The 26,887-nt window shown below is 42.4% G+C and overlaps 1 protein-coding gene across 1 annotated transcript in view; it reads right to left on the minus strand.

Annotated features, from left to right (window-relative positions):
• The window catches only part of TECTB (tectorin beta), a 30,827-nt gene extending 4,951 nt beyond the window's left edge, over positions 1 to 25,876 (minus strand). The window contains exons 1-10 of the mRNA XM_089653029.1: positions 25,700 to 25,876; positions 23,988 to 24,181; positions 19,110 to 19,300; positions 18,066 to 18,208; positions 17,891 to 17,963; positions 13,626 to 13,729; positions 10,560 to 10,643; positions 10,243 to 10,405; positions 8,009 to 8,078; positions 4,918 to 4,950 (exon numbers count right to left, since the gene is read on the minus strand). Of these exons, the coding sequence (XP_089509155.1) occupies positions 4,918 to 4,950; positions 8,009 to 8,078; positions 10,243 to 10,405; positions 10,560 to 10,643; positions 13,626 to 13,729; positions 17,891 to 17,963; positions 18,066 to 18,208; positions 19,110 to 19,300; positions 23,988 to 24,063 (937 nt within the window). The 5' untranslated portion in view covers positions 24,064 to 24,181; positions 25,700 to 25,876. The remainder of the gene's footprint in view (positions 1 to 4,917; positions 4,951 to 8,008; positions 8,079 to 10,242; positions 10,406 to 10,559; positions 10,644 to 13,625; positions 13,730 to 17,890; positions 17,964 to 18,065; positions 18,209 to 19,109; positions 19,301 to 23,987; positions 24,182 to 25,699) is intronic.
• Positions 25,877 to 26,887: the final 1,011 nt, after the last annotated feature.

Raw genomic sequence — 26,887 nt, forward strand, 5'->3', positions numbered from 1 at the left:
AATACGTAGGGTGCACCCCAATGTTATATCTTGCTCAGGAACATTCAGGCGCAGCCAGGCTGCTTTCTGGACATTGGGGAAAGTCTGCAAGTACGGGGTTAGTGTTAGACAGTATTATTCTTACTGTATGGTTATGCGCTGTTATCATTCTGTTTACGTATGCTCAGCTACATGATCACTATAACTGTTCAGTAAATGTAATTGTTTTAAAAGAACCGCTGTCTGTGTCTGTGTGGCATCGTGTACCCTCTGAATCTGTGGGCCCAGCCCTCGGCTTTCCTTCACATTCACTATATCTGGTCTCCCCAGACCCTGCATTCACTATATCCAGTCTCCCCGGACCCTGCATTCACTATATCTGGCCTCCCCGGACCCTGCATTCACTATATCTGGTTTCCCCAGACCCTGAAGTCACTATATCTGGTCTCCCCGGACCCTGCATTCACTATATCTGGTTTCCCCGAACCCTGTATTCACTATATCTGGTCTCCCCGGACCCTGCATTCACTATATCCGGTCTCCCCGGACCCTGCATTCACTATATCCGGTCTCCCCGGACCCTGCATTCACTGTATCCGGTTTCCCCGGACCCTGCATTCACTATATCTGGTCTCCCCGGACACTGCATTCACTATATCTGGTCTCCCCGGACCCTGCATTCACTATATCTGGTTTCCCCGGACCCTGCATTCACTATATCTGGTCTACCACAGTACACAGTACATGGAAATGCAATTATTTTAGTAAATATTAATACTAAATACCTTTTCTCATCAGCAGTATATAGCAGTCTTGTGACTTCTATCAATGTCCAGCTGAGCACTAGTTAATCTTGCAGGAGGAATTTTCATTCTCCTGTGAATGTCCTTTGAGGTTGCATGACCCCTGATCCTCAGTCTGGACAATACTGATTGGCCCTGTGCTGATCACATGCACCCTCCCAAAGAAAAAATTTTTTAGCAATACACACCAATCTAAGCATGTGCAGAGTGCCTCCTAGGGCTCTGTACTATCATCAGATAGACTGGGGACAGTAGAAGAAGAGGAGGATCAGAGAAGACAGGCTCAAACAGCATTTTTACACATTGCAGAGAATTAACCCCTTAGGTTCCACAGTGAGTATAACAAGCAGGCTTTACTGCATCTACAGACTGATGTTACTGTTGTGGGTCTAGTAACACTTTAAGTTTTCAAAATGGAATATGTTTGACATAAAGATGATGATGTATGCACATGCTGGTTTGGATTTGGGTGGATCCCCATAGAAAATATGCTGAAGTGACTTTTCTTCATTAGAGATACTAACTTGCTTGGAGTCCTTGTTTGTGCACATATTGGACCCTTATTCATTGAACACCTCTGTATCACAGATAGAAAGGGGTATATATTGCATAGCAAGGTAATGATAACCAGAGCAATGGGATAGAATACGAGACAGAATTTTTATTATATTGCTGTTTAATTCATAAATTCCCTTTTTGCTGCTCTAAAGTAGCACAGAAACAGAATGAGACCTGACCCTGACCACTCCATAAAGGATAACTTCACTTTTCGTAACATGTTACACCCACATTCTCCCGTGAATGTCCTTTGAGGCTGCGTGACCCCTGACCCTCTGTCTGGACAATACTGATTGGCCCTGTGCTGATCACATGCACCCTCCCAAAGAAGAAAAAATCTTTTTAGCAATATGCACCAATCTAAGCATATGCAGAGTACCTCCTAGGGCTCTGTACTATCATCAGATGGATTGGGGACAGTAGAAGAAGAGAAGAATCAGAGAAGACAGGATCAAACAGCATTTTTACACACTGCAGAGAATTAACCCTTTAGGTTCCACAGTGAGTATAACAAGCATGATTTACTGCATATACAGACTGATTTTACTGTTGTGGGTTTAGGGTGTAACAAGTTACACCCCTGATCCCCTGTTGTGACAGCTAACTTCTCACCTGATAGCTGTCACAATTTGTTTTAAAAAGTGACTGGGTAGGGCTCCCCCCGGGTGGGGCTCCCCCCGCCCGGACGCATCACTCATTCACAGTATTCTGTGAATGGGAAAACTGCAAGTCCTTTGCAGCTGTAACTCTCAATGAACTGCCATGGTGCTGCTGAGCAATGTGGTGCTGCTGAGCTCATTGGCTCTCCCTGTCAGTGTGACATGCCTGCCTGTGCCATGTATGTGCACACTGACAGGCACATACTGATCTGCTGTTTGCTGGTGCAATGCTTTCCAGGTTCCCAATACACAAAATAGTAAATGCACATTTTTTTAAACCGGCAAATTATGTGCATTTATGATTTTTTTGTTAAAAAGTGAACTTATCCTTTAAGGATTAAATGAACTCTGAGAGCTGTGATTAAAAAAAGGAAGGCAAAAAACAACCAGTCACCAGTATTGCCTGTGGACTCCCTACAGCCGATATTCCACCATTACTGACATACGTCTTTGTAGCAGCAGGTCTTTCCTTCCCCGTGTTAGAGCCTCCAATACGGTGAAAAGTGAGCAGAACTGTAGGTGACATCACCAAACCTTTCTCCCAATCTGCTGCCTCTGACTGCTAGCGTCATCAGTGTCCTAAACCACATATGTCAGACACAAGGCTCACGGGCCGAATCTGGCCCCCCAGGCCATTTCATGAGGCCCTCGCACCTCTCCTGCAGCTCTGTCCCCAGCTTCTTCCCGGCAACAGCACATAGTAAGGGGGGTGCACCGTGATGTAAGGGAGGGTGAGGGACTCTTGACTCCTGATGATGGTGGTGGCTCTTGATATCTGATGGTGGGGGGGCTGTTGATATCTGATGTGGGGGGGGGTGTGCTCTGGACATCTTCTTAGATTTACTATGAGCATAATACAATGCTATGCCGGTTGAAAAAGAGGGTCACACAATGCTGGTACCAAGAAACTTCATTGGTGACTGCTCATACGGACACCAAGTCAGAAGCATGTCCTCTCTGAGAATTCTCCAATAAACATTCTTATGGATGAAACCAGAGGTGTGCGACCCTCCTTTTCAGACTTCCATTGTCTATTACAGAAGTGTGGGTGGGCTCTGCGCCTGCCCTTCACAGCTTAAAGCGGAGCTCCACCCAAAAGGGGAAGTTCCGCTTTAAGCCTTTGTCCCCCGCTCCCCATTAAGGATTGGCACCTTTGAGGAGCAGGTACCCAAATTTGACAGGTACCCGCTCCCACTTCCACTGTAAGGCCATCGGAAGTGGAAGTTGTCCTCCCCCACCCCTCCCCGTAGTCTTCTGGGACACGTGACAGGTGCCAGAAGATGATGGGGCCATTCATAAAGCGCAGCGCTTCTCGCACATGTGCAGTGGGCACCTGGCTGTGAAGCAGCAAGCTGTCACAGGTGGGTGCCCACACTGAAGATGCCGGCGCCAGGGAAAGAAGACGGCCGGTGAAACCAGCGGTGGTGAGGACATCGCGGGACCAAGGGACAGGTAAGTGACTGTATTTTAAAAGTCAGCAGCTACAGTTTTTGTATCTGCAGACTTTTTTTCTTTTTCAGCTGGAACTCCGCTTTAAGTCTTATTATTATTATACAGTATTTATAAAGCGCCAATAGTTCGCTCAGCGCTGTACATTACAAAGGGGGACAGAACATGTGACAGAACAATACCAATACAATGCAAAACATGAGGGGATTGAGGGCCCTGCTCTTTCGAGCTTACAATCTAGGAGGGAGGGGATGGTGGCACAGGAGGAGATAGCTGTGGGGGATGGAGTGGTAGGAAGAGTGGAGGAGGTCGGCAAGTTAGCAGGGGGTGGGGTAGGCTTCCCTGAAGAGATGGGTTTTCAGGGTGCGCCTAAAGGAGAGGAGAGTAGGTGATAATCTGATGGGTTGGGGCAGGGAGTTCCAGAGGATGGGTGACACCCTGGAGAAGTCCTGGAGGCGGGCATGGGAGGAGGAGACTAGGGAACTAGAGAGAAGGAGGTCTTGTGAGGAGCGGAGTGTGCGTGCTGGGTGGTACTTGGATATTAGGTCAGTGATGTAGTTCGGGGCAGTATGATGGACAGCTTTGTACGTCAGTGTTAGGATTTTGAATTTGATCCGTTGCGCAATTGGAAGCCAGTGGAGGGATTGGCAGAGAGGGGTGGCGGAGACGGAGCGGTTGGAAAGGTGAATGAGTCTGGCATCCGTATTCAGGATCGACTGAAGCGGGGATAGCCTGTGGCGAGGCAGGCCAGTGAGAAGGGAGTTGCAGTAATCGAGTCGTGATATGATGAAGTCTTAAGTTATGGCTAAATCCAGTAATACCGGTAATAGAAATCAGAGGCAATTATTTAATATGATAAAGAGTAGATACATTTATATGGGCTTACAGATACAACCGGCACTCTGAGGGCAACCATAATGCTGGTGCGGCTCGCAATGACCGCGTTTGCCAGCCCTGTCCTAGATGATCCTACACTGCAGATATACAGCTATGAAGCACTGAGCAAACTGTTGGCGCTATATAAATCCTGTATAATAATAATAATAATATAAATCCTGTATAATAATAATAATGAAACTTTGCGCACAGGAGTGCCTAGACACCCTCACATACCAGGAGGCGCAACGCTAGCAGGAATTCCACACAAGAGCAGGATACTGCTCAGGCACAATTACATTTCTATAAGATAGAAAGTCTTCCCTTTTTTAGTTCAGTTCCACTTTAATTAGAGATGTGTCTGGAAATCTGTCTCAATTTCATGAAACTTTGTCTTATTTCCTGTGTTAGTTCTATCGCAGACTTTTGCAAATATGTCTCAGTTGGCTGCCCAGGACTGCGGGTGTACGGATCACCAATACACAGAATACACACGTCACATGCTCTGCAGCCTGATTTGTATCTAATATTGGCACCAAGTTGCTCGATACGTGTCCTTCAAAGTTTACATGGAATAAACATGTCTACATTACCTGCAAGTCTGGCGTTAAGTAAGGAAGCAGCACCTAAACACAAGAAAACGTGATCATTGATCATTTTAACTAGTTATAAGCAAACAGAATAGATATGTTTATATACAGCACAGTGGCTAAATGGTTAGCACTCCCGCCTGGCAGTACTCGGGTCGTTGGTTTGAATCCCGATCACGGCACCACCTGCCTGGAGTTTGCATGTTCTTACTGTGCCTGCGTGGGTTTCCTTCGGGTATTCTGGTTTCCTCCCACACTCCAAAGACATGCTGGTAGGTTAATTGGCTCCTGTCTAAATTGTCCCTAGTATGTGTATGTATGAATGTGAGTTAGGGACCTTAGATTGTACGCCCCTTGAGGGTTAGGGACTGATGTGAATGTACAATATATATGTAAAGTGCTGCGTAAACTGATGGCGATATATAAGTACCTGTAATAAATAAAAATATACACTATATTGCCAAAAGTATTGGTATGCCTGCCTTTACATGCACATCAACTTTAATGGCATCCCAGTCTTAGTCCACAGGGTTCTACATTGAGCATTTAATCTCTCAGGAACCCAGGTGACCATCCCAGTGTCCAGAGGAGGGAGATCCACATCAGGCCATATTCCAGCTTACCTTTAAAGGGGACCTCTGGCTGACTTCTTACCACCCCAGGCTCCAGAGGAGGGTTATCCATCCCAGGCTGTATTCCATTCTACCGTAGAGGAGACCTCTGGCTAATTACTACATATTAACATACTGCACACTTAAAATGCGCATCTGGTGAGTGTGCATTTTTACTATACCCCGCACGTCACCGGAATTTTGTTTACTACTGGGATAACAAGATTCACCTTTATCCAGATTACTGATATTTATTGGAACTCTCATTTATCTTTATTACATTTGTTTGGACTTTCTTAATTATTTATTTATTTCTTTGATTATCCACCATGACATCATATTTCTCCGGATAATTAGCACTTTATTTAGGCATCATTTAGCACATATATATATATATATAATTTATTCCGGATCATCAGTACTGTATATCTAGCACTTTATATATCCTTGAGATTATAGTCATTTACGCATATCCAATTTAGTGCTGCACATATATATATTTATTTGTCATTTAGAAGGTATACGGTTTTCTTTTTAGTGTACTAGCTGCTAATATTAAGTGCTCGCTGAGTTCCACTTTTACTCTTCTGGGAAGGCCGTCCACAAGGTTTAGGAGGGTGTCTATGGGAAGGTTGGACCATTCTTCCAGAAGTGCATTTGTGAGGTCAGGCACTGATGTCGGGGGAGAAGGCCTGGCTCACAGTCTCCGCTCTAATTCATCCCAAAGGTGTTCTATGGGGTTGAGGTCAGGACTTTGTGCAGGCCAGTCAAGTTCCTCCACCCAAACTCGCTCCTCCATGTCTTTATGGACCTTGCTTTGTGTACTGGTGTGCAGTCATGTTGGAACAGGAAGGGGCCATCCCCAAACTCTTCCCACAAAGTTGGGAGCATGAAATTGTCCGAAATGTCTTGGTATGCCGACACCTTAAGAGTTCCCTTCACTGGAACTAGGGGGCCAAGCCCAACCCCTGAAAAACAACCCCACACCATAATCCCTCCTCACTTGGCACAATGCAGTCAGGCAAGTACCGTTCTCCTGGCAACCGCTAAACCCAGACACGTCCATCGGATTGCCAGACAGAGAAGTGTGATTGGTCACCCCAGGGAACACGTCTCCACTGCTCTAGAGTCCAGTTACAACATGCTTTACACCACGGCATCCCATGCTTTGCATTGCACTTGGTGATGTATGGCTTGGATGCAGCTGCTCGGCCATGGAAACCCATTCCATGAAGCTCTCTATGCACTGTTGTTGTGCTAATCTGAAGGTCACATGAAGTTTGGAGGTCTTTAGCTATTGACTCTGCAGACAGTTGGCGACTTCTGTGCACTGTGCTCTTCAGCATGCGCTGACCCCGCTCTGTCATTTTACGTGGCCTACCACTTGGTGGCTGAGTTGCTGTTGTTCCCAGTTGCTTCCACTTTGTTATAATCCCACTAACAGTTGACTGGAATATTTAGTAGCCAGGAAATGTCACGGATGGACTTATTGCACAGGTGACAACCTATCACGGGACCACGCTTGGAGTCACTGAGCTCCTGAGAGCGACCCATTCTTTCACAAATGTTTGTAGAAGCAGTCTGCATGCCTAAGGGCTTGATTGTATACACCTGTGACCATGGAGGTGATTGGAACACCTGAATCACATGATTGGGAGGGCGGGCCCAATACTTTTGGCAATATAGTGTGTATGTATGTGTATATATTTATATATATCATTGTACTTCTATGGTCCTTGTCATTGGTATATTTTTCATATAGATCTAATCATTTAATAACATTCAGTGCCCTATTTATTCTAGCCTATAGCTCCCTAAACTCTGTATTTTCCTGCCCTGGAACACAATATCATTTCAAGGCAACAAAAATAAAAGATAAGATCACCTTCCTATTTCCTCAATTTCATTAGATGAGATATTCACTTGCATCCAAAGGGAGTATATAATAATCTTACTGCACTATATAAGACTCGGGGTGTCACATTTTATTTGTCTGAATCATGTAGATTTTATTTATTTCTTTTAAGACCCTGGTCACACTGAGTGCAACTTGGCATGTGATTTGCATGTCCTGTGACTTGCAAACCGCATGCCAAGTCACACCCTGTTGTCTGCAATTACAGCGGTCATATCGGTGCGATTCTGTGTTGGTCGGATTTTCAAAGTAGTACATGCACGACTTTTGGTGCGATTTGCATAGACATCTGTGTCAGGTGTCTTGCAAATCGTATCTAAAATCGGCATCTCACCCGACTTTGAAATCGTGCGACTTCACTGTAAGCTTGATGTGAACGGGGTGTAAACATTGCAAGGATAAACTGCAGCTAACCAGCTAGAAACACAGGTGATTTATATTTGTAAACCATTATACCTGCAAACCGATTTGGGATTCTGTTCAGCCAGTCTTGTGATTCAGATGCCCCTGCCAGACAGCTCACTACAGACTCTGTATGTACTGTGTAGCCAGTTGGGAGGATACTTACTCCGCAAGACAAATTCAGCCACCAGAACCCCTCCCGTCTGTTCCTTCTGCTGCCTTCGCTTGCTGCAGGTCTGACAATGATAAAAAGGAGATATTCACAGTCCATCAGGTTCAAGGGATTTTCAGCAGTTGCTCAGCAGTGTTTCTTGGAATGAGTAAAGAAGCTATTTAGTTTGCAGCATAAAGTGTTTGTTTTTTATAAAGTGTTTATTTCTGTGATTAATAGACATTCACATTTTACACCAGTAATGCCTCACCGAAACCTATGGGGTGCATTTATAAACTATTTGCAGAGATATTCAGCCGATGAAACTGCTTGTACATTTGTTCTGCGCAAATGGGGGCAAAATCGCATGTTCTTAGGTGTTTTCCCTCCAGGTCCAAAGTTCTCCAGTTATACAGAAAAGAGTGACTCAAGAAAATTCTGCACTATGACCACTAGATGGGGCTGATGATCATAGAAAATATATTTTATTTATTTATTAAGATTTTATTATATTAAGATATTTTTTTTTAATTATTCTTATCTACTATGATCATCAGCTCCATCTAGTCACCATAATGGCCAAATTTTCTTTTCTGTATGGATGAGTCACTGTTCTGACATGGATTCTGTATGGATTCGCTCTGGTTGACCTGGAGACAAAAATAGCCTAATACCATTCGATTTGGTCCCCATTCCCACTCACTACATGCGTTTCAGTTGCTTTTTTTCTGCATCCAAAATGCACACAAAGTAGGTGATATGGTTGTTAATGTCATTGCATCAGTGATTGCAGTTCCAGGGTGTCCGGCTGCAGAAAAAAAAGTAGAACAGGCTGCATTTTTCCTGCACAGAACTGAAATGCACATGTCCCTATTTAAATCAAAGAAAAAGAGAGGGGGAAAAATGAACCGGAAAGCATCAAAAATGCATCAAAAACTCACTGGAACGCACCAAATCCACACAGGAATGCACATTTTTCTATTTAAATCGAAGAAAAAGAGAGGGAAAAAATTAACCGGAAAGCATCAAAAATGCAACGGAACACAAAAAATGCATCAAAAACGCACCGGAAACCATCAATAATGCATCAAAAACACACTGGAACGTTTAAAAAAATGCTAAAAATGCACCGGAACGTACCAAAACCGCACTGGAATACACATGTCCCTATTTGAATCAAAGAAAAAGAGAGGGGGAAAAAAGAACTGGAAAGCATCAAAAACTGCATCGGAACGCGTCAAAAGTGCATAAAAACGCACCAGCCCACACCAAATCAGCACGGGAATGCACATGTCCCTATTTAAATCGAAGAAAAAGAGGGGAAAAAATTAACTGGAAAGCATCAAATATGCACCGAAACAAATAAAAAATGCACCGGAAAGCATCAAAAATGCATCAAGAACGCACCAAAACTGCACTGGAACGCACATGTCCCTATTTAAATTGAAGTAATAGGGAGAGGGGGGAAAAAATTACCTGGAAAGCATCAAAAGTGCAATGGAATGAGTCAAAAATGCATAAAAAAACGCACCGGAATGCACCAAATCCGCACGAGAATGCACATGTCCCTATTTGAATGAAAGAAAAAGAGAGAGGAAAATATGAACTAGAAGGCATCAAAAAGCAACGGAACCCATAAAAAAGAATGCTTCAATAATGCATCAAAAATGCACAGAACGCACCAAAACCTGCACTGGAATGCACATGTCCCTATTTAAATTGAAGAAAAGAGAGGGGGAAAAAATTAACCGAAAAACATAAAAAATGCAGCAGAACATGTCAAAAATGCATCAAAAACACACTGGAACGCACCAAATCCGCACGGGAATGCACATGTCCCTATTTAAATCGAAGAAAAAGAGAGGGGAAAAAATGAACCGGAAAGCATCAAAAACGCACTGGAACACAAAAAAATGCATCAAAAAACACACTGGAACGCATCAAAAATGCACTGAAATGCACCAAATCCGAAAGAGAATGCACATGTCCCTATTTAAATCAAAGAAACAGAGAGGGGAAAAATGAACAAGAAAACATCAAAAACGCATCGGAACACATAAAAAACCACACTGGAACGCACATGTCCCTATTTAAATTGAAGAAAAAGAGAGGGGGAAAAAATGAACCGGAAAGCATCAAAAACGCACAGAAAACGCGTAAAAAATACAAAAAGCATCCGGAACGCACCTTAACTGCGTTTCCATAGTGTGAATCAGCCCTGAGTGTCATTTACAGACAATAAAACTTACCACCGGGCAGGAAAACTTTTCGCTGTCGCACAGGAAGGTCTCACAGTGCAGCCAGACCTTGGACAGTTTGGGAACATTCTGGAAGCGGAAGGCGTTAAACTGGAAGGTGGCCCGGCTGTTCTTCCCGTTTTCATGTACCAGAATGGTGTCATCCGAGGCGCACCTGGTACCAGAAATTGCCATTAATACAAAAGCGTAAAACTCGCCCAGATAGGAAGAAACGCACACTGCGGAAAGGTGGATTGGCTGTGATGGGCAATGCCCACACAGTCCCTGTTCTGCACATACACTCTGTGGTTTACATGGAAGATACTTACCCTTTACTGATGAGCTGCCACTGAATATGGTAAGCATAGTCAGGAGCCGGAGTGGCCCAGCAATAGTTCAGCACCACCTTGAACCTGTAAAATACACACAGAATAGGTTATAGTGAAGTGTTGATCCTTTTTAGCTCCATCTAGTGGGCATAATGTGGTATTTTCCCCAGTTACCTTAATGAGGAAAATACTGCATGATGACCACTAGATGGAGCTAACAAGCACAGAAAATAAACATATTAGGCCAATTACTGGGATTGTTCGTGACAACACTTTTTTTTTATACATGAGCCCCATGGTGTACTAAGATATAGTACTTGCAGGTAACTACAGAATAGTGAACATCATAGGCAGTGATAGGCAACTTCAGCGCTCGAGCTGTTATAGAACTACAAGTCCCAAGAGGCATTACAAGGCTTTGACAGCCTCAGGCATGACTCCCAGGAGAGGCGAGATGATGGGATTTGTAGTTTCAGTTCAGCTGGAGTGCCAAGGTTGCCTACCCCTGATCATAGGTATCAGAATGAGGGCTGCTACAGCTTAAATGGAACATGTATTTTTTTTTTTGTATATGTATTCACTTTCTAAGTTGTAAACCCTACCTCCAGACCAGGGGCGGACTGACAACTCATGGGGCCCCCAGGCAATAGGGGATCATGGGGCCCCCGGGCAATAGGGGATCATGGGGCCCCCGGGCAATAGAGGATCATGGGGCCCCTGTGTCCTTGCCCAAACTCAAAAAAGTCTATGAAAAAGGTACCAGGGGCATCTCATGGGGCCCCCTACTGACCCCGGGCCCACGGGCAGTGCCCGAGTTTCCAAATGGTCAGTCCGCCCCTGCTCCAGACAGTATTAAAATCATTACCTATGCTCCTCCTCCCCAGATCTATTTTTAGATGGGATAGGACAAAACAATATATTACTTATCCTAATCCACAGCTTGACTGTCTTCCTTGTAGCCAATTCTAGCTGTGACCAGGGGCAGACTGACCATTTGGAAACTTGGGCACTGCCCGAGGGCCCGGGGTCAGTAGGGGGCCCCATGAGATGCCCCTGGTACCTTTTTCATAGGCTTTTTTGAGTTTGGGCAAGGACACAGGGGCCCCACAATCCCCTATTGCCCGGGGGCCCCATGGGTTGTCAGTCCGCCCCTGGCTGTGACAGCCGGCCGCCACAAAGCCGTTCTATTTTCTGGTCCCCGACTGGTCCCTCTTTCTGACATTATGATGTACAATGCAGGACCAGTGGCCACATCCCATCCTAATGACATGGGCGTAGGTCCTGCATTGTACGTAATGATGTAGGAGTGCTTGTCCACATTCTGGCACTGTAGAAGAGATGACCAGACCATGTATTATATCATCCCCCAGATCAAATGAACAACAGATCCTTCATCAGATGTCATATTTGATGATCTTGTTATTGCCCAGAGTTCAGTTTTAAGACTAAAAAAATAAATGAATCGATTCTTGACATGTTTACCTGGCTATTCTTAACTGCTTTGCTGAAAAACTCTTGGGGGTAGATTTACTAAGGCTGGCCATACACTATACAATTATCTGTCCAATTTCTGCCCGATTTCCTTTAGATTTACCTTCAACTATGTAGTGCAAGAGCCGCCTAATTGGATACAGTTGAAAGTGTTGTTTAGGTTTGACCTCCTATTTTATGGTTTTCGGTAAATCTAAACCAAAAATCTCAAGAAAATTGTATAATGTATGGCCAGCCAAAAACTGGTTCACTCAGAATCTGCTGCAGCTGTGCATGGTAGCCAATCAGCTTCTAACCTCAATTAAGCTTTGACAATAAAACCTGGAAGCTGATTGGTTTCTATGCAGAAGTTCACCTAATTTTGCACCCGCCAGCTTTAGTAAATCAACCTCTTGGTGGCGATGCTGAATGGTGCATGAATAAGGCTGCGTTCACACTAGCTTTGTCAGGAGGCATCAGACAGGCTTTTGGGAAGCGTTTTTAACGCTTCTCAAACGCCTATGAAAATTCTGCACATGGCAGCACACAGTGCTGTTCACACGGAAGCTTTAGCGTCACGTCGCGGCAAAACTGACGCCTCGTGTCGAGTCAGGAGGAGTTGAAGCCTCCCATTCAAGTCTATGGTGCCTGGCAGGCGTTTGCGGTGCGGTTGCGACGCGGTTGCAAAGCTTTAATACCATTTAACTTCATTATAGGCGTTTGTGGTGCGGTTTTAACGCTTGGCAAACGCCTATCAACTGCCTCAAAACCGCACATAGGGCGTTTTGGGAGCGTTTGAGGAGCGTTAAAAACGTTTCCCAAACGCCTGTCTAACACCTGTCAAACGCTATAGGGGTGTTTGGCAAGAGTTAGAAATACAGTGAAGTGTGAACGAGCCCTAAAGTTACTCACAGCTGAATTATCAGTAATGTGACAACAATTGCAGTCAAGCTTAACCCCAGGTTGACACCTAAGCAGGGGCAGACTGACAACTCATGGGGCCCCCGGGCAATAGGGGATCAGGGGCCACTGTGTCCTTGCCCAAACTCAAAAAAGCCTATGAATAAGGTACCAGGGGCATCTCATGGGGCCCCCTACTGACCCCGGGCCCTCGGGCAGTGCCCGAGTTTCCAAATGGTCAGTCCGCCCCTGCACCTAAGTGTTTTCCGCAGCATTTTGTAGAAACGCAGTACAGTCCATTTAACATGATTTCCTATGGGACACGTTCACATCTCCGCGTTTTCACCCGGTGCTTTTTTTGGAAAGGGTCAGGAACTTTTTTGAACGCAAAAAGTTGCATTTTTGGTTCTATAGACTTCAATGGAAACACTGCAGAAAAGCATGTAGTGTGTTTTTGCCTCGTTCTTGATGCATTTTTGACGTGATTTGTTTTTAAATCTGCCTAGCAGCAAGAAAAAGAAAAAAAAAAGGAAAAAAAAAGCAAAATGCATCAAAAGCGCAGCAAAAATGCAGGTGTAAAAAGGCAATGCAGGAACAGGTCAAACACAACCTTGCATAGGTGTGAACCCAGCCGAAGTGTTTTTTACATGGGATTACATTTCCTATTCCCAATAAGGCAACAATGGTTTGCTGTACCTGCTGCTGATTCCTTTGGCTTCGACTCCAGCGTAGACATCGGAGCCGATATCTGATGTCTCCACAACAAACGGAGCTTCTTTTTGGGTGGAAAACTTGGCATTCTTTCCAGAAAAATAAAAGCGACCAAACACATGCAATAAAGTTTCATGTTATTCCAGAATTCTAATAGGTAATAAACATATGATCCTGTGTAGAGGCCACTGAATCATTATCAGTTTGGCTCAGATATTAAACCTCTATACAGGGCAAGCACATGACTGGAGGAACTGAGGGGCAGCACAGTGGCTAAATGGTTAGCACTTCCCCCTGGCAGTACTAGGGTCATTGGTTCAAATCCCAGCCATGGCACCACCTGCCTGGAGTTTGCATGTTCTCCCTGTGCCTGCATGGGCTACCTCCCACACTCCAAAGACATGCTGGTAGGTTAATTGGCTCCTGTCTAAATTGGCCCTAATATGTATGAATGTAAGTTAGGGACCTTAGAATGTACACCCCTTGAGGGTTAGGGACTGATGTGAATGTACAATATATATGTAAAGTGCTGCGTAAATTGACGGCGCTATATAAGTACCTGAAATAAATAATAAGATCATATTTATACTACGTTTGGGTTGGGCCCCGAGGAAGAGACTCAAGCTTCAGCCTTGGTGTACACCGCTGCGACTTCAGGTGCGACGTGGAATGTACAAATCGCACCTGAAGTTGCATCTAATGTATTTCTATGGCACTGTCTTATTCAATGCGATTTGAAATAAAGCCGTTTCAAAAATAGTTCCTGCACTACTTTTTTTGATTTCATTGTGACCTGCATTGACTTCTGGTAAATGAAGTCACAAGCCGCAGTGAAATCGGAGGTACAAATCGCACTGATCTGCGGCTTTGAAATCTCGCTACTTCAAGTGAAGTAGCGCAATTTCAAAGTTGCATTCAGGGTGAACCAGAGCTTATGGTCATTTTGTTGGAAAAACATATGAAGGCACAACAAGCCAAATACCCAATTCTATGTGAAAAATAGATTGTGACTGCAAATGCTTGCTTAAAGCATGACACCAGCCAAAACTTTCTAAGTCTAGAGCAGTATGTGCAGCTCACAGTACATTAGCACGGTGGTCAGGGGGAAGAATGCTCCTTACATTGGTGGTCAGGGGGAAGAATGCTCCTTACATTGGTGATCAGTGGGAAGAATGCTCCTTACATTGGTGATCAGTGGGAAGAATGTCCCTTACATTGGTGATCAGTGGGAAGAATGTCCCTTACATTGGTGGTCAGGGGGAAGAATGCTCCTTACATTGGTGGTCAGTGGAAGGAATGTTCCTTACATTGGTTGGTGATCATGTTCCTTACATTGGTGGTCAGTGGGAAGAATTTTTGTTACATTGGTTGTCAGGGGGAAGAATGCTCCCTACATTGGTGGTCAGGGGTAGAAATGCTCCTTACATTGGTGGTCAGGGGTAGGAATGCTCCTTACATTGGTGGTCAGGGGTAGGAATGCTCCTTACATTGGTGGTCAGGGGTAGAAATGCTCCTTACATTGGTGGTCAGGGGGAAGAATGCTCCCTACATTGGTGGTCAGGGGTAGGAATGCTCCTTACATTGGTGGTCAGGGGTAGGAATGCTCCTTACAATAATGGTCAGTCGGAAGAATGCTCCTTACATTAGTGGCCAGTTGGAAGAATGCTCCTTACATTGGTGGTCAGGGGTAGGAATGCTCCTTACAATAATGGTTGGTGGGAAGAATGCTCCTTACATTAGAGGCCAGTGGGAAGAATGCTTCTTACATTGGTGGTCAGGGGTAGAAATACCTCTTGCAATAATGGTCAGTGGGAAGAATGCTCCTTACAATAGTGGCCAGTTGGAAGAATGCTCCTTACATTGGTGGTCAGGGGTAGGAATGCTCCTTACATTGGTGGTCAGGGGTAGGAATGCTCCTTACAATAATGGTCGGTGGGAAGAGTGCTCCTTACATTAGTGGCCAGTGGGAAGAATGCTTCCTTCATTGGTGGCCAGTGGGGAGAATGCTCCTGATAGTGCCTTCCTCTAGCTGGGCTGCTAGGTTACATTTAGTTTTTGGCTCCACGGTAGTGAGTGGAGCAGTGATTGATTGGGCTGGTCTATTCAGGGTGTCCTGAGCTGAGAGTTTGATTCCTCCCACCTGCCTCTGAAAGAAGCTTCCAGAGTATAGAGCAGGGATAATCAAGTGATCATTTGAATATTTATCATGCTCCAACCAATCCCTGGAATGAGACATCCAGAAGGTGGTTGAGGAGATGATAAACGTGCAGGAGGCCTGAACAGAGTGTTCATCTCCCTCCAGGGAGGATTTCAGCTCTTTTGGGGCTGCTGCTCACCATGAGGGCAGCTCTGCCAAGACAAGAAATGCACCCGTGAAGCCTTTAGTATCTTTCCTGTGATAGTGTTTGCAACATATTCTTCAAGCTCCATGGTTTCCTACTTTGTTCCCGTGCCTTGGACTTCACCTTTGCCTGATCCCTACCCTGTCACCTTGGTTGGATTTTCTTGTTATCGACCTTGGATTGGACTTTGACTACCCTCTGGACTCAGTCTGCCTTGTGACCCCAGATTTAACCCTGACTACTCTCTGAACTCTGCCCGCCTTGAACCCGGACTGCCACTGCACCACTTTGCCTGTATGTCAACCCCAAGTACCCGTTTTCTGCGCATAGCTCACTCCTGCCCCAGCATGGTGGCCAGGCAATAAAGCATTGCGTATAAGACCTGGGGGAAACTGAGTACTGGTAGGCCTGCTTGCCTTATGGGAAAGAAGGCTGCTGTAGGCGAAGAACACTGAACCAGCTATGGTATCTGACCACCAACGCTAGGGGTAAGCTTTACATTATCACAAGCAAGACACTAAAGGTTTGGCAGGCTTAAAACAGGTTTGCACACCACTCCTTGGCAATCACCCTTCAGATAGACAGTCAGACAGGGAAAGTGCAGCTCAGCCAAAACCACAATGCTGGAATAAGACCTTTAGCTTGCATGGGTCAGGAGCATTACACGCTTCTGACAAATGCTCCTTACATTGGTGGTCAGTGGAAAGAATGCTTTTCAGATACATAAAGAGATGGTTGATGCCAGTGGTTACTTATCTGAGAGAAAAAAGCTACTTGTTGCCCAAGGAAATCCTAGCAACCTCTGAAAGAACCTTAGAGTTCCATGGGCACTGGCTAAGAAAGGCTGGTTTCTAGCATTAAAGGATTAGACCTTTTATTAGGTTTTTTATTACTTTGTTCTTTGTGGGGAGATTTGTTTTTAATGCATGTCTCAAAGTCATGGTACCTAACTGAAATTAAATGAAAATCTGTTTGAAGGAAGGAGAAATCCCAGTTTTAAATATATCACGTGTCCTCATTGGAAGTCACCCCCCCAACTTTTGGAGCTCCCCTGCTTTTTCTCCCATTGTATAATGCTCACTATTTCTAATATGAAGACACAATGAATCTCTGCAATGAGGACCCAGGCAGCACTAAATACCCAACAAAGATTTTTACCAATCCCCACTTCAGCTGAAACTAGGAAAAAAAACATTTTGGCTGCAATTTTAATTTTGATAAGCCAGTGTAACAGTTACCATAAGCCTAGGAAGGGCCTTCTTGGAGAACATTGCACTCTCAGCCATCAAGAATTTAGGATTGCAGGTTGAACCCTAAGGTACTGCTTTCCTTAATGATTGTATAATGCAGATTGGAGTAGTTAACTTGGATAATATTGTCTAGTGCCCATATGCATTTTAATATTTTGTATATGTTTGTGAAATAAGAGGTTTTCTACTAGACCTTGAACTCGAACAAAATATAATAGTTGCAGTCATTTCAACATCTACCATGTCTAAACTGCCATGCCATGACTAAACCTATTGTGCAATGGAAAGTCTATCCTATCTCCCTATAGCTGACAGAGGGACTACATGAACATATAAAGGGATTTGAGCTCATGGCTTTTGTCTGTTGAAGATTTACTTTTGATTTTAGGTAGTTGCCTCCATTTTGAAGCATACGAACTGAAGCAATAAGGACCAACCACTTTGATACATGCAAAAAAAATTCCTGCCCAAGGGTAGCCTACCCATAAATCTTGGCTTGACTCTCTTTTTAAACATATCAATAGACCCAAAAGTCACTCAAAGTGATCCTTCTGATTGGCCAAAGAACCAACTGGATGGACCTTGCCTGATTTGCCCTCAAGAGAGGCCAAAATGCCAAAATGAAAGTCAGAAGGAGAGGAAGCTCTGAAAGACTCACAGAGTAGAAATTGAGAGACAGTTGGGTTTCAAAGGATCCTGAGCTCCCGTTCTTCACGTGAACTGTGGCTACTCTAGAAGTAGGAAAAAAATATGTAAGACTAAAACATACATGAGTGAGATGTGTCTGGCTAATTCTGACTCAAAATGAGCTGTGCTGTAGGGAGAAGACTCACCTTTGGTCAAAAGCCGCATGAGTGACCAAATAGTTGGACTGGTAAGTGCAGGTGAAGGAGTAGTTCACAGGCTGGTTTTTCACAATCAGGGTGCTGTCGTTGGACACTATTGAGTTGTAGAAATGATAGATTGGGTTCTTGAACTGGGAAGCAAGTTCAGAGTGATAAATTGTAACTCTTTTTCCAATTATAACCTAAATCATGTCTAAAATAGTTAATTATTTTACGACTTTACCTATTCTTACCACTTCTTACACGGAAAATTAATGTACAATGTTGAGTCTTAAAGTAGTTATGGAAATGGTATGAAAGATCATTGATGGTTGATGAGTTCCATTTGTTTTAGCTTGTGATTTTAGAGATTCCTGATCTCATAAAAGACAAACTTCACACTTATCCAATTCCCTGCAGACATTGTATTTTGAGTAGAAATCCCATTCAGTATTAATAGAAAACGAAATTAGGGGATTTTTGTGTTGTCTTAATTTTGGGTAAATTCTGGAATTTTTGCAGACGTTTTTGCCATTTCAGCAAAATGCATTGGAGTCAGTGAGAAATCAAAGTGGTTTTCAGTAGTGGGCCAACAATCAGATTTTTTAAGTCCAAAGGCCCCATGTCATGAGAATGTTAATTAATCTTGCGGCAGAGAACTAGGAGTGTGCAACTGTGTGTGTTCCTAGTTTTCAGTTAAGTCAAGTTAACTGACACATACCAATGCTGCAAAACTTGGTCTGGGCGTCTAAGTTTCAAAAAAGTTCTTGTCCCAAAAAGGTTAATAAGGTTTCAGGGGTGAAAGCTATTGACATGGATCTTTATGTATTTTGACAGTATTGTGTTGCAGCCCACCTGTCCCAAATGTACTTAAATTACTTTATTTCTATCTTTCTCATTGCATTTCTAATTCTCTTCCTATCAGCCCCTCAGAATAATACAATGCCTATCACCCCTGACTCACTGTCAACCTCAACACCTGGGGGCATATTTTTAAAACGCTGAAACTGACATTCAACACACATTTACTACATGTGAATCTTCCATACTTACATCGGACTGTGTTCCACAGTATGTTTTATTTCTGGGTGACAGGTCCGGAATGGAAAATTGATAGTAACCAGACTCAATAATGCCGTTATAACACACTCCACCTAGGGCCAGCTGGCTAATCTCCCATCCATAGGGGCACTCTGGAATTTTAGCCACAATAGACTTAGGATAGCAATGTACTATGATCACATCTGGAACAAAAAAAAACAACAAAAAATATCAGTTTTCTGCAGTGCACAAAACTACTGAAAAGACACTTTCATTTAAAATACAGTGACACCTAGATAGCTGCACCTAACTTACCTCAACCTAATCAACTAATGCAAGAAAAAAACAACTCAAGGTTTCTGTGCTCTAGTTTTCACAAATCAAGTCAGATTTTTTTTTTCCTGTTTCCTGTGCTTTGCAAACAAATATTTTTAATCTGCAGTAGAAGGTTATTGTTTTTATATATGGGATATGACACGCTGTGTCTCTCTCTCTGGGTACAATATAATGATATAAGGTAGAGTAGAGAGGAGTGTAGTGAACTGGAGTAGAGTAGAGTAGAGTAGAATGTAGTAGAGCAGTGAAGAGTGAAGTGAAGTAGAGTGGAGGGGGGTAGATTAGAGTAGGGTGGGGGGAGTGAGTGGAATGAAGTAGAGAAGAGTGGAGAGAGTAGAGCAGAAAGGGGTGGATTAGAGTAGACTGGAGTAGCATACAGGAGATAATAGTAGAGTAGAGTACATTAGAGTAGAGTGGAGTAGAGTGCAATGGCGTAGAGTTGAGAAGGGTGGAGTAGAGTAGATTAAAGTAGACTGGAGTGGCATAAAGTAGAGTAGAGTAGAGTGGAGTAGGTTAGAGTAGAAAGAAGTAAAGTAGCGTGGAATGGACTAGATTAGAGTAAAATAGAGTAGAGTAGAGAAGAGTGAAGTAGAGAACAGGAGAGTGTAGTGCAGAATAGAATAGAGCAGAGTAGACTAAAGTGGAGAGAACTGGACAGTAGAGTGAGTAGAGTGGAGTAGAGTAGATCAGAGTAGACTGGAGTAGCATACAGGAGAGAATAGTAGAGTAGAGTGGAGTAGAGTACATTAGAGTAGAGTGGAGTAGAGTACATTAGAGTAGAGTGGAGTAGAGTACATTGGAGTAGAGTGCAGTGGAGTAGAGTTGAGAAGAGTGGAGTGGAGTAGAATAGAGTGGAGTAGAGTAGAAAAGAGTGGAGTAAAATAGAGTGGAGTAGAGTGGATTGCAGTAGAGTAGAGTAGATTGCAGTAGAGTAGAGTAGAGTAGAGTAGAGTGGATTGCAGTAGAGTAGAGTAGAGTAGAGTGGATTGCAGTAGAGTAGAGTAGAGTGGATTAGAGTAGAGTAGAGTAGAGTGGATTGCAGTAGAGTAGAGTAGAGTAGAGTGGATTGCAGTAGAGTAGAATAGAGTAGAGTGGATTGCAGTAGAGTAGAGTAGAGTGGATTGCAGTAGAGTAGAGTAGAGTGGATTGCAGTAGAGTAGAGTGGATTGCAGTAGAGTAGAGTGGATTGCAGTAGATTAGAGTAGAGTAGAGTGGATTGCAGTAGAGTAGAGTGGATTGCAGTAGATTAGAGTAGAGTAGAGTAGAGTGGATTGCAGTAGAGTAGAGTGGATTGCAGTAGAATAGAGTAGAGTAGAGTAGAGTGGATTGCAGTAGAATAGAGTAGAGTAGAGTAGAATGGATTGCAGTAGAGTAGAGTAGAGTAGAGTAGAGTGGATTGCAGTAGAGTAGAGTGGATTGCAGTAGAGTAGAGTAGAGTAGAGTGGATTGCAGTAGAGTAGAGTGGATTGCAGTAGAATAGAGTAGAGTAGAGTAGAGTGGATTGCAGTAGAGTAGAGTAGAGTGGATTGCAGTAGAGTAGAGTGGATTGCAGTAGAATAGAGTAGAGTAGAGTAGAGTAGAGTGGATTGCAGTAGAGTAGAGTAGAGTGGATTGCAGTAGAGTAGAGTAGAGTGGATTGCAGCAGAGTAGAGTAGAGTGGATTGCAGCAGAGTAGAGTAGAGTGGATTGCAGTAGAGTAGAGTGGATTGCAGTAGAGTAGAGTAGAGTGGATTGCAGTAGAGTAGAGTAGAGTGGATTTCAGTAGAATAGAGTAGAGTAGAGTGGATTGCAGTAGAATAGAGTGGAACGGACTAGGTTAGAGTAAAATAGAGTAGAGTAGAGAAGAGTGAAGTAGAGAACAGGAGAGTGTGGTGCAGAATAGAATAGAGTAGAGTAGACTAAAGTGGAGTGAACTGGACAGTAGAGTGAGTTGAGTAGAGTGGAGTAGAGTGGGGTATATTAGAGCAGCGTGGAGTAGAGAAGAGTGGAGTAGAGTGGATTGCAGTAGAGTAGAGTAGAGTAGAGTAGAGTGGATTGCAGTAGAGTAGAGTAGAGTGGATTGCAGTAGAGTAGAGTAGAGTAGAGTGGATTGCAGTAGAGTAGAGTAGAGTAGAGTAGAGTAGAGTGGATTGCAGTAGAATAGAGTAGAGTAGAGTAGAGTGGATTGCAGTAGAGTAGAGTGGATTGCAGTAGAGTAGAGTGGATTGCAGTAGAATAGAGTAGAGTAGAGTGGATTGCAGTAGAGTAGAGTAGAGTGGATTGCAGTAGAGTAGAGTGGATTGCAGTAGAGTAGAGTAGAGTAGAGTGGATTGCAGTAGAGTAGAGTGGATTGCAGTAGAATAGAGTAGAGTAGAGTAGAGTGGATTGCAGTAGAATAGAGTAGAGTAGAGTGGATTGCAGTAGAGTAGAGTGGATTGCAGTAGAGTAGAGTAGAGTGGATTGCAGTAGAGTAGAGTAGATTGCAGTAGAATAGAGTAGAGTAGAGTAGAGTGGATTGCAGTAGAGTAGAGTAGAGTAGATTGCAGTAGAGTAGAGTGGATTGCAGTAGAATAGAGTAGAGTAGAGTGGATCGCAGTAGAGTAGAGCAGAGTAGAGTGGATTGCAGTAGAGTAGAGTGGATTGCAGTAGAGTAGAGTGGATTGCAGTAGAGTAGAGTAGAGTGGATTGCAGTAGAGTAGAGTAGAGTAGAGTGGATTGCAGTAGAGTAGAGTAGAGTGGATTGCAGTAAAGTAGAGTAGAGTGGATTGCAGCAGAGTAGAGTGGATTGCAGTAGAATAGAGTAGAGTAGAGTAGAGTGGATTGCAGTAGAGTAGAGTAGAGTGGATTGCAGTAGAGTAGAGTGGATTGCAGTAGAATAGAGTAGAGTAGAGTGGATTGCAGTAGAGTAGAGTAGAGTAGAGTGGATTGCAGTAGAGTAGAGTGGATTGCAGTAGAGTAGAGTAGAGTGGATTGCAGTAGAGTAGAGTAGAGTGGATTTCAGTAGAATAGTGTAGAGTAGAGTGGATTGCAGTAGAATAGAGTGGAATGGACTAGGTTAGAGTAAAATAGAGTAGAGTAGAGAAGAGTGAAGTAGAGAACAGGAGAGTGTAGTGCAGAATAGAATAGAGTAGAGTAGACTAAAGTGGAGTGAACTGGACAGTAGAGTGAGTTGAGTAGAGTGGAGTAGAGTGGGGTATATTAGAGCAGCGTGGAGTAGAGAAGAGTGGAGTAGAGTGGAGTGGACTGGAGTACAGTGGATTGGAGAGAAGCAGATTAGAGTAGAATGAAGTAGAGAAGAGTAGAGTGGACTGCAGTAGTGTAGACTAGAGTGGAGTGGAGGAGGGTAGATAAGAGTAGGGTGGGGTGGAGTGGAGTGGAGTAGAATAGCAAGGAGTGGAGTAGAGTAGAGTAGAGTGGATTGGCATAGAATAGAGTAGATTAGAATGGAGTAGAGAAGAGTAGAGTATAGGAGAGGAGATTAGAGGAGAGGAGAGGATAGAACACAGATAAGTCCTATCCAAGGACAATAGGAATAAACAAATGTGACTTTACAGAGGAATCTGTAGGAAGCCTAAAATATGGTGCAAAAGAGGTACAAAGGCATTGTAATTAGTAAAAGCTGCAGGATGGCTCCAGATGCTGATTTTATCTTTCAGACTAAAGAAATTATAGAAAGTATGTGGAACAATCAGACATATTTGAAACAATACATGTCCATCGAGTTCACCCAATAGAAAAATAACTACATTGAAAATCTACATACTCAGAACCGTAAACACACAGTTGATTCATGGGAAGGCAAAAACCCATGTAAAGCCAGGCCCAATTTTCTCCAAGCAGTAGAAAAAAAAATCCTTCTTGATCAATTGTGAACATTTCCGTGGTCAGCAATCTACAGTCTAATACATTCTAATATCCACTTATATGTTTTTGTACTATAAACATATCCAGCCTTTTTTTTTATTTTTAAACACCCCATAAAAATTGTGCTATGGGTTCCATGATTCGTAGTTACACCCTTCCATAATGGCGCTATGTAATAAAAGGATATTAATAGCTAAAATCAGCCACACCATGGTAAAGGCATAAAGTTTTACCTTAGATGCAACTCTTTTCTAGTTATCTTTAGTATTGTTTATTCACAAAAAATATAAGATATGCACCATATTTTCTTTGAAATGACAAATCTTTCTGGGGGCATAAACAGGTGGAGATTTTGTCACCAATAATTTCAGATTTATGCCCAATGTTGATTCCCAGGATGCCAATCAAGGCTGTGACTGCTTGCACTGCAATGACAGTGTAGTCTATTGTGGCTAAAATTAATTCTTTCTACCATAAAAAAACAAAACAAAAAAAAAAAAAATATATATATATATATATATAATTTTATTTTTTTTTAATCTGAACAACATTTTTGGTACATCCAAAAATTATTTTCTTTTTTTAACGCTTCTATCTGTTCATTACAAGCTGCATTTTAATCTCTTGCATCAATTACAAAACTGTGGAAAAACTTAATGGTTATAAATGGTGCACATAAGATTACAATGTATTTTTGTCCATATTCTTTACCTTGTTTATTGGGAATGCACTTTCCTGCAGAGTTTGCTATCAAAACAATGAACACAATGAGGGTAAAAAGCACCATTTCTTCAAAGAAACTAAAAAAAAAAACTTTCAGTAAAGCAATAACCAGCCAGTATCTAAAAAAGCCCAAGGTCTCAAAGATCCAGGATTGTCACCTTCAATGCCTCCATGTTCTGTCCCTGGAAGAAATAAACAACAAAAAAAGTGCCTAATTATTTCTCTGTAAAATATTGATTCTCAAAATCACAAATATCACTAATAAATAAACACACATTCATATGGATATTATAAATCCTCTGTAAAAACACATTTGTAGTTGCCAAAATATTTATAATTTATATTTACTTATTAAAAAATAAATTATATATATATATATATATTTATATTTATATATATATATAATTTATTTTTTAATAGGTAAAAAAAAACAATAAAAACTAATAAATAAACTAAGTTAATTATTTTACTTATAAAATCCCATCATCCATATATCATCATTCACTTCGAATACATTGCTCTATATTTTTTCAGGCATAATGCATGGACTAGAAAATACATTGTTTTTAATAATAACAGTCTACTATGTTATGTAGCATTGAAGAAAAGCCCTGCAGTTTAAATTTTGGGTGTGTAAACAAATGTTTCACAAACCCAGTGCCCTTATATTAGTTTTCTTTTTATATATTCTTATATTTTCTTGGCTGTCATTAATTTATTTTCTGAGACCTTTTTATTTCATTTTTTTTTTATTACATGGTTACAATTTATTATTATTTTTTACAATTGATATTTAAAGTGTTGATATTTTTATTATATATCAACAAGCACTGTACCCCTCACTTGTATTCTATGCATTCTTTGTTCCTTATTTGTATTCTGTTAGAGCCTGCTTATTAATTTATTTTCCGACTCTCTTTATTTTATTTTTTTTCAATTACATAGTTACAATTCATTATTATTTTTTATAATTGATATTTAAAGTGTTGATATTTTTATGACATGTCATAAAGCACTGTACCCCTCACTTGTATTCTATGCATTCTATGCATTCTATGCATTCTTTATTCCTTATTTGTATTCTGTTAGAGCCTGCTTATTAATTTATTTTCCGAGTCTCTTTATTTTATTTTTTTTTCAATTACATAGTTACAATTTATTATTATTTTTTACAATTGATATTTAAAGTGTTGATATTTTTATGACATATCATCAAGCACTGTACCCCTCACTTGTATTCTATGCATTCTATGCATTCTTTATTCCTTATTTGTATTCTTTTAGAGCCTGCTTATTTTGGCAGCTGGTAAAATGTAAACAAATGTAAAAAAAAAAAAAAAAAAACACAATGTAGTCTGTCTGATGTGGTTCACAAAAAAAACCAAAAAAACATACTTGTTGTTGCATCTGTGGTGTGGTTTCCATCGAAGCACACCACCCATGAATTGTGACGCATGTAAAACGTATCTAAAATGCATCACACTGACATTGCACAAGTTCTACTGATTAAAAAAAAAATTAAGAGCAACAATATGTAATAAATGTAACAAATATTTTAATTAGAAAATATAAAACGTTGTGCTCTCAATAATGTCTAATGCCATTACTGTTGTATTAAAAATAATATAAAAAACCAAAATAATTTGATAATGATTGTGTATTTTTTTTTTTGTAAGGATAAAAAAGTAATTTCCTCTTACCTGCTATATTCAAGGTTTGGCAATTTGGACACTCATGACTTGTCAGCCTGTATATAGGTATTTTTTCCCCTTGTGTGTTGTCCTGTACAGATATCTCCCCTTTTATAGACTAGAGGCTAAAGAGTAGTGATCCAGAGATAAGTGTCAGCTGCCAATAGAGGAGCAGTGTTCCAGCTGACACTGAAGACATTCTCTATGACCTGGCAATGCTCAGGAGCTGTCTGTGGCTCGGCAATACATTTGCATAATGATCATTCACATTGTAAATATCCTCTGCAGGTTTATTGTATGAATGTATGCGCTTAAAGGGAAACGATCGTAGTTTGGGCTCAATTTGACCTAAGTGGGTCCATAGGCTTTTAGTGTAGAACTGTGAACACACACACAAAACTAAACACCAGGTGCAAAAAAAAGTGAGCACACAAAAAAGTGCACAGTGTGTACACATGGTCCTCCAATGAAGAGAAAGGACCCTGACCCCGATCCCCTGGGGTGCAAGACTCCTGACTGCTTTCTGGACCGGCAGAACTAATTTTTTTTTCCTGAAGCTCCACGGCGCAGTAAACACACAGAAAACTAAACACCAGGTGCAAAAAAAAAAGTGAGTACACAAAAAAGTGCACAGTGTGTACACATGGTCCTCCCCCAAAGAGGAAGGACCCTGACCCCGATCCCCTTGGGCGCAAGGCTCCTGACAGGGGTTGGAGTACTTGTGGTTTGCCCAGGCAAAAGCAGGCAGACCCCTTTATTCGGGGGGCCTGCTGAAGCAAGGTCTATCCAAGTACCAGGTGGGTCTCCCCCAAAGGCAGGCCCCATTGGTGGGAGAGAACCTGACCAAAAGGCCACATGCACTCACCTCAAGACATTCAGGGCAAGTCCAAGGACCTACACCCTACTAGTTGGGGTGAGTAAAGTGCAGTTTTCTGTCCAGAAAATGCAAAAAAGACACAAACACGAATAAAAAAGGGAAAGGGGATGTCCATCAAGTCAAAGTGGATGAGACTGCGGTCACCACCTGGATACCCCAGGGATGCTGGGCAGTCGGCCCAGACCCCCAACAGCATGATGGAGTAGGCCAAGCCACCATGTCTTCTCTAGAGCGGCTGAGAGGACTTCAGGGAGAAGGACCAATCCATACTTCTCCCCAGCGGTGAGTATGTTCTTCGAGAGAGGCAGAGGTTGGCTGGG

Source organism: Staurois parvus, unplaced genomic scaffold (assembly GCF_062004578.1).
Source record: "Staurois parvus isolate SC_StPar_1 unplaced genomic scaffold, SC_StPar_1.0 ptg000697l, whole genome shotgun sequence".
In the NCBI taxonomy this organism is placed as follows: domain Eukaryota; kingdom Metazoa; phylum Chordata; class Amphibia; order Anura; family Ranidae; genus Staurois; species Staurois parvus.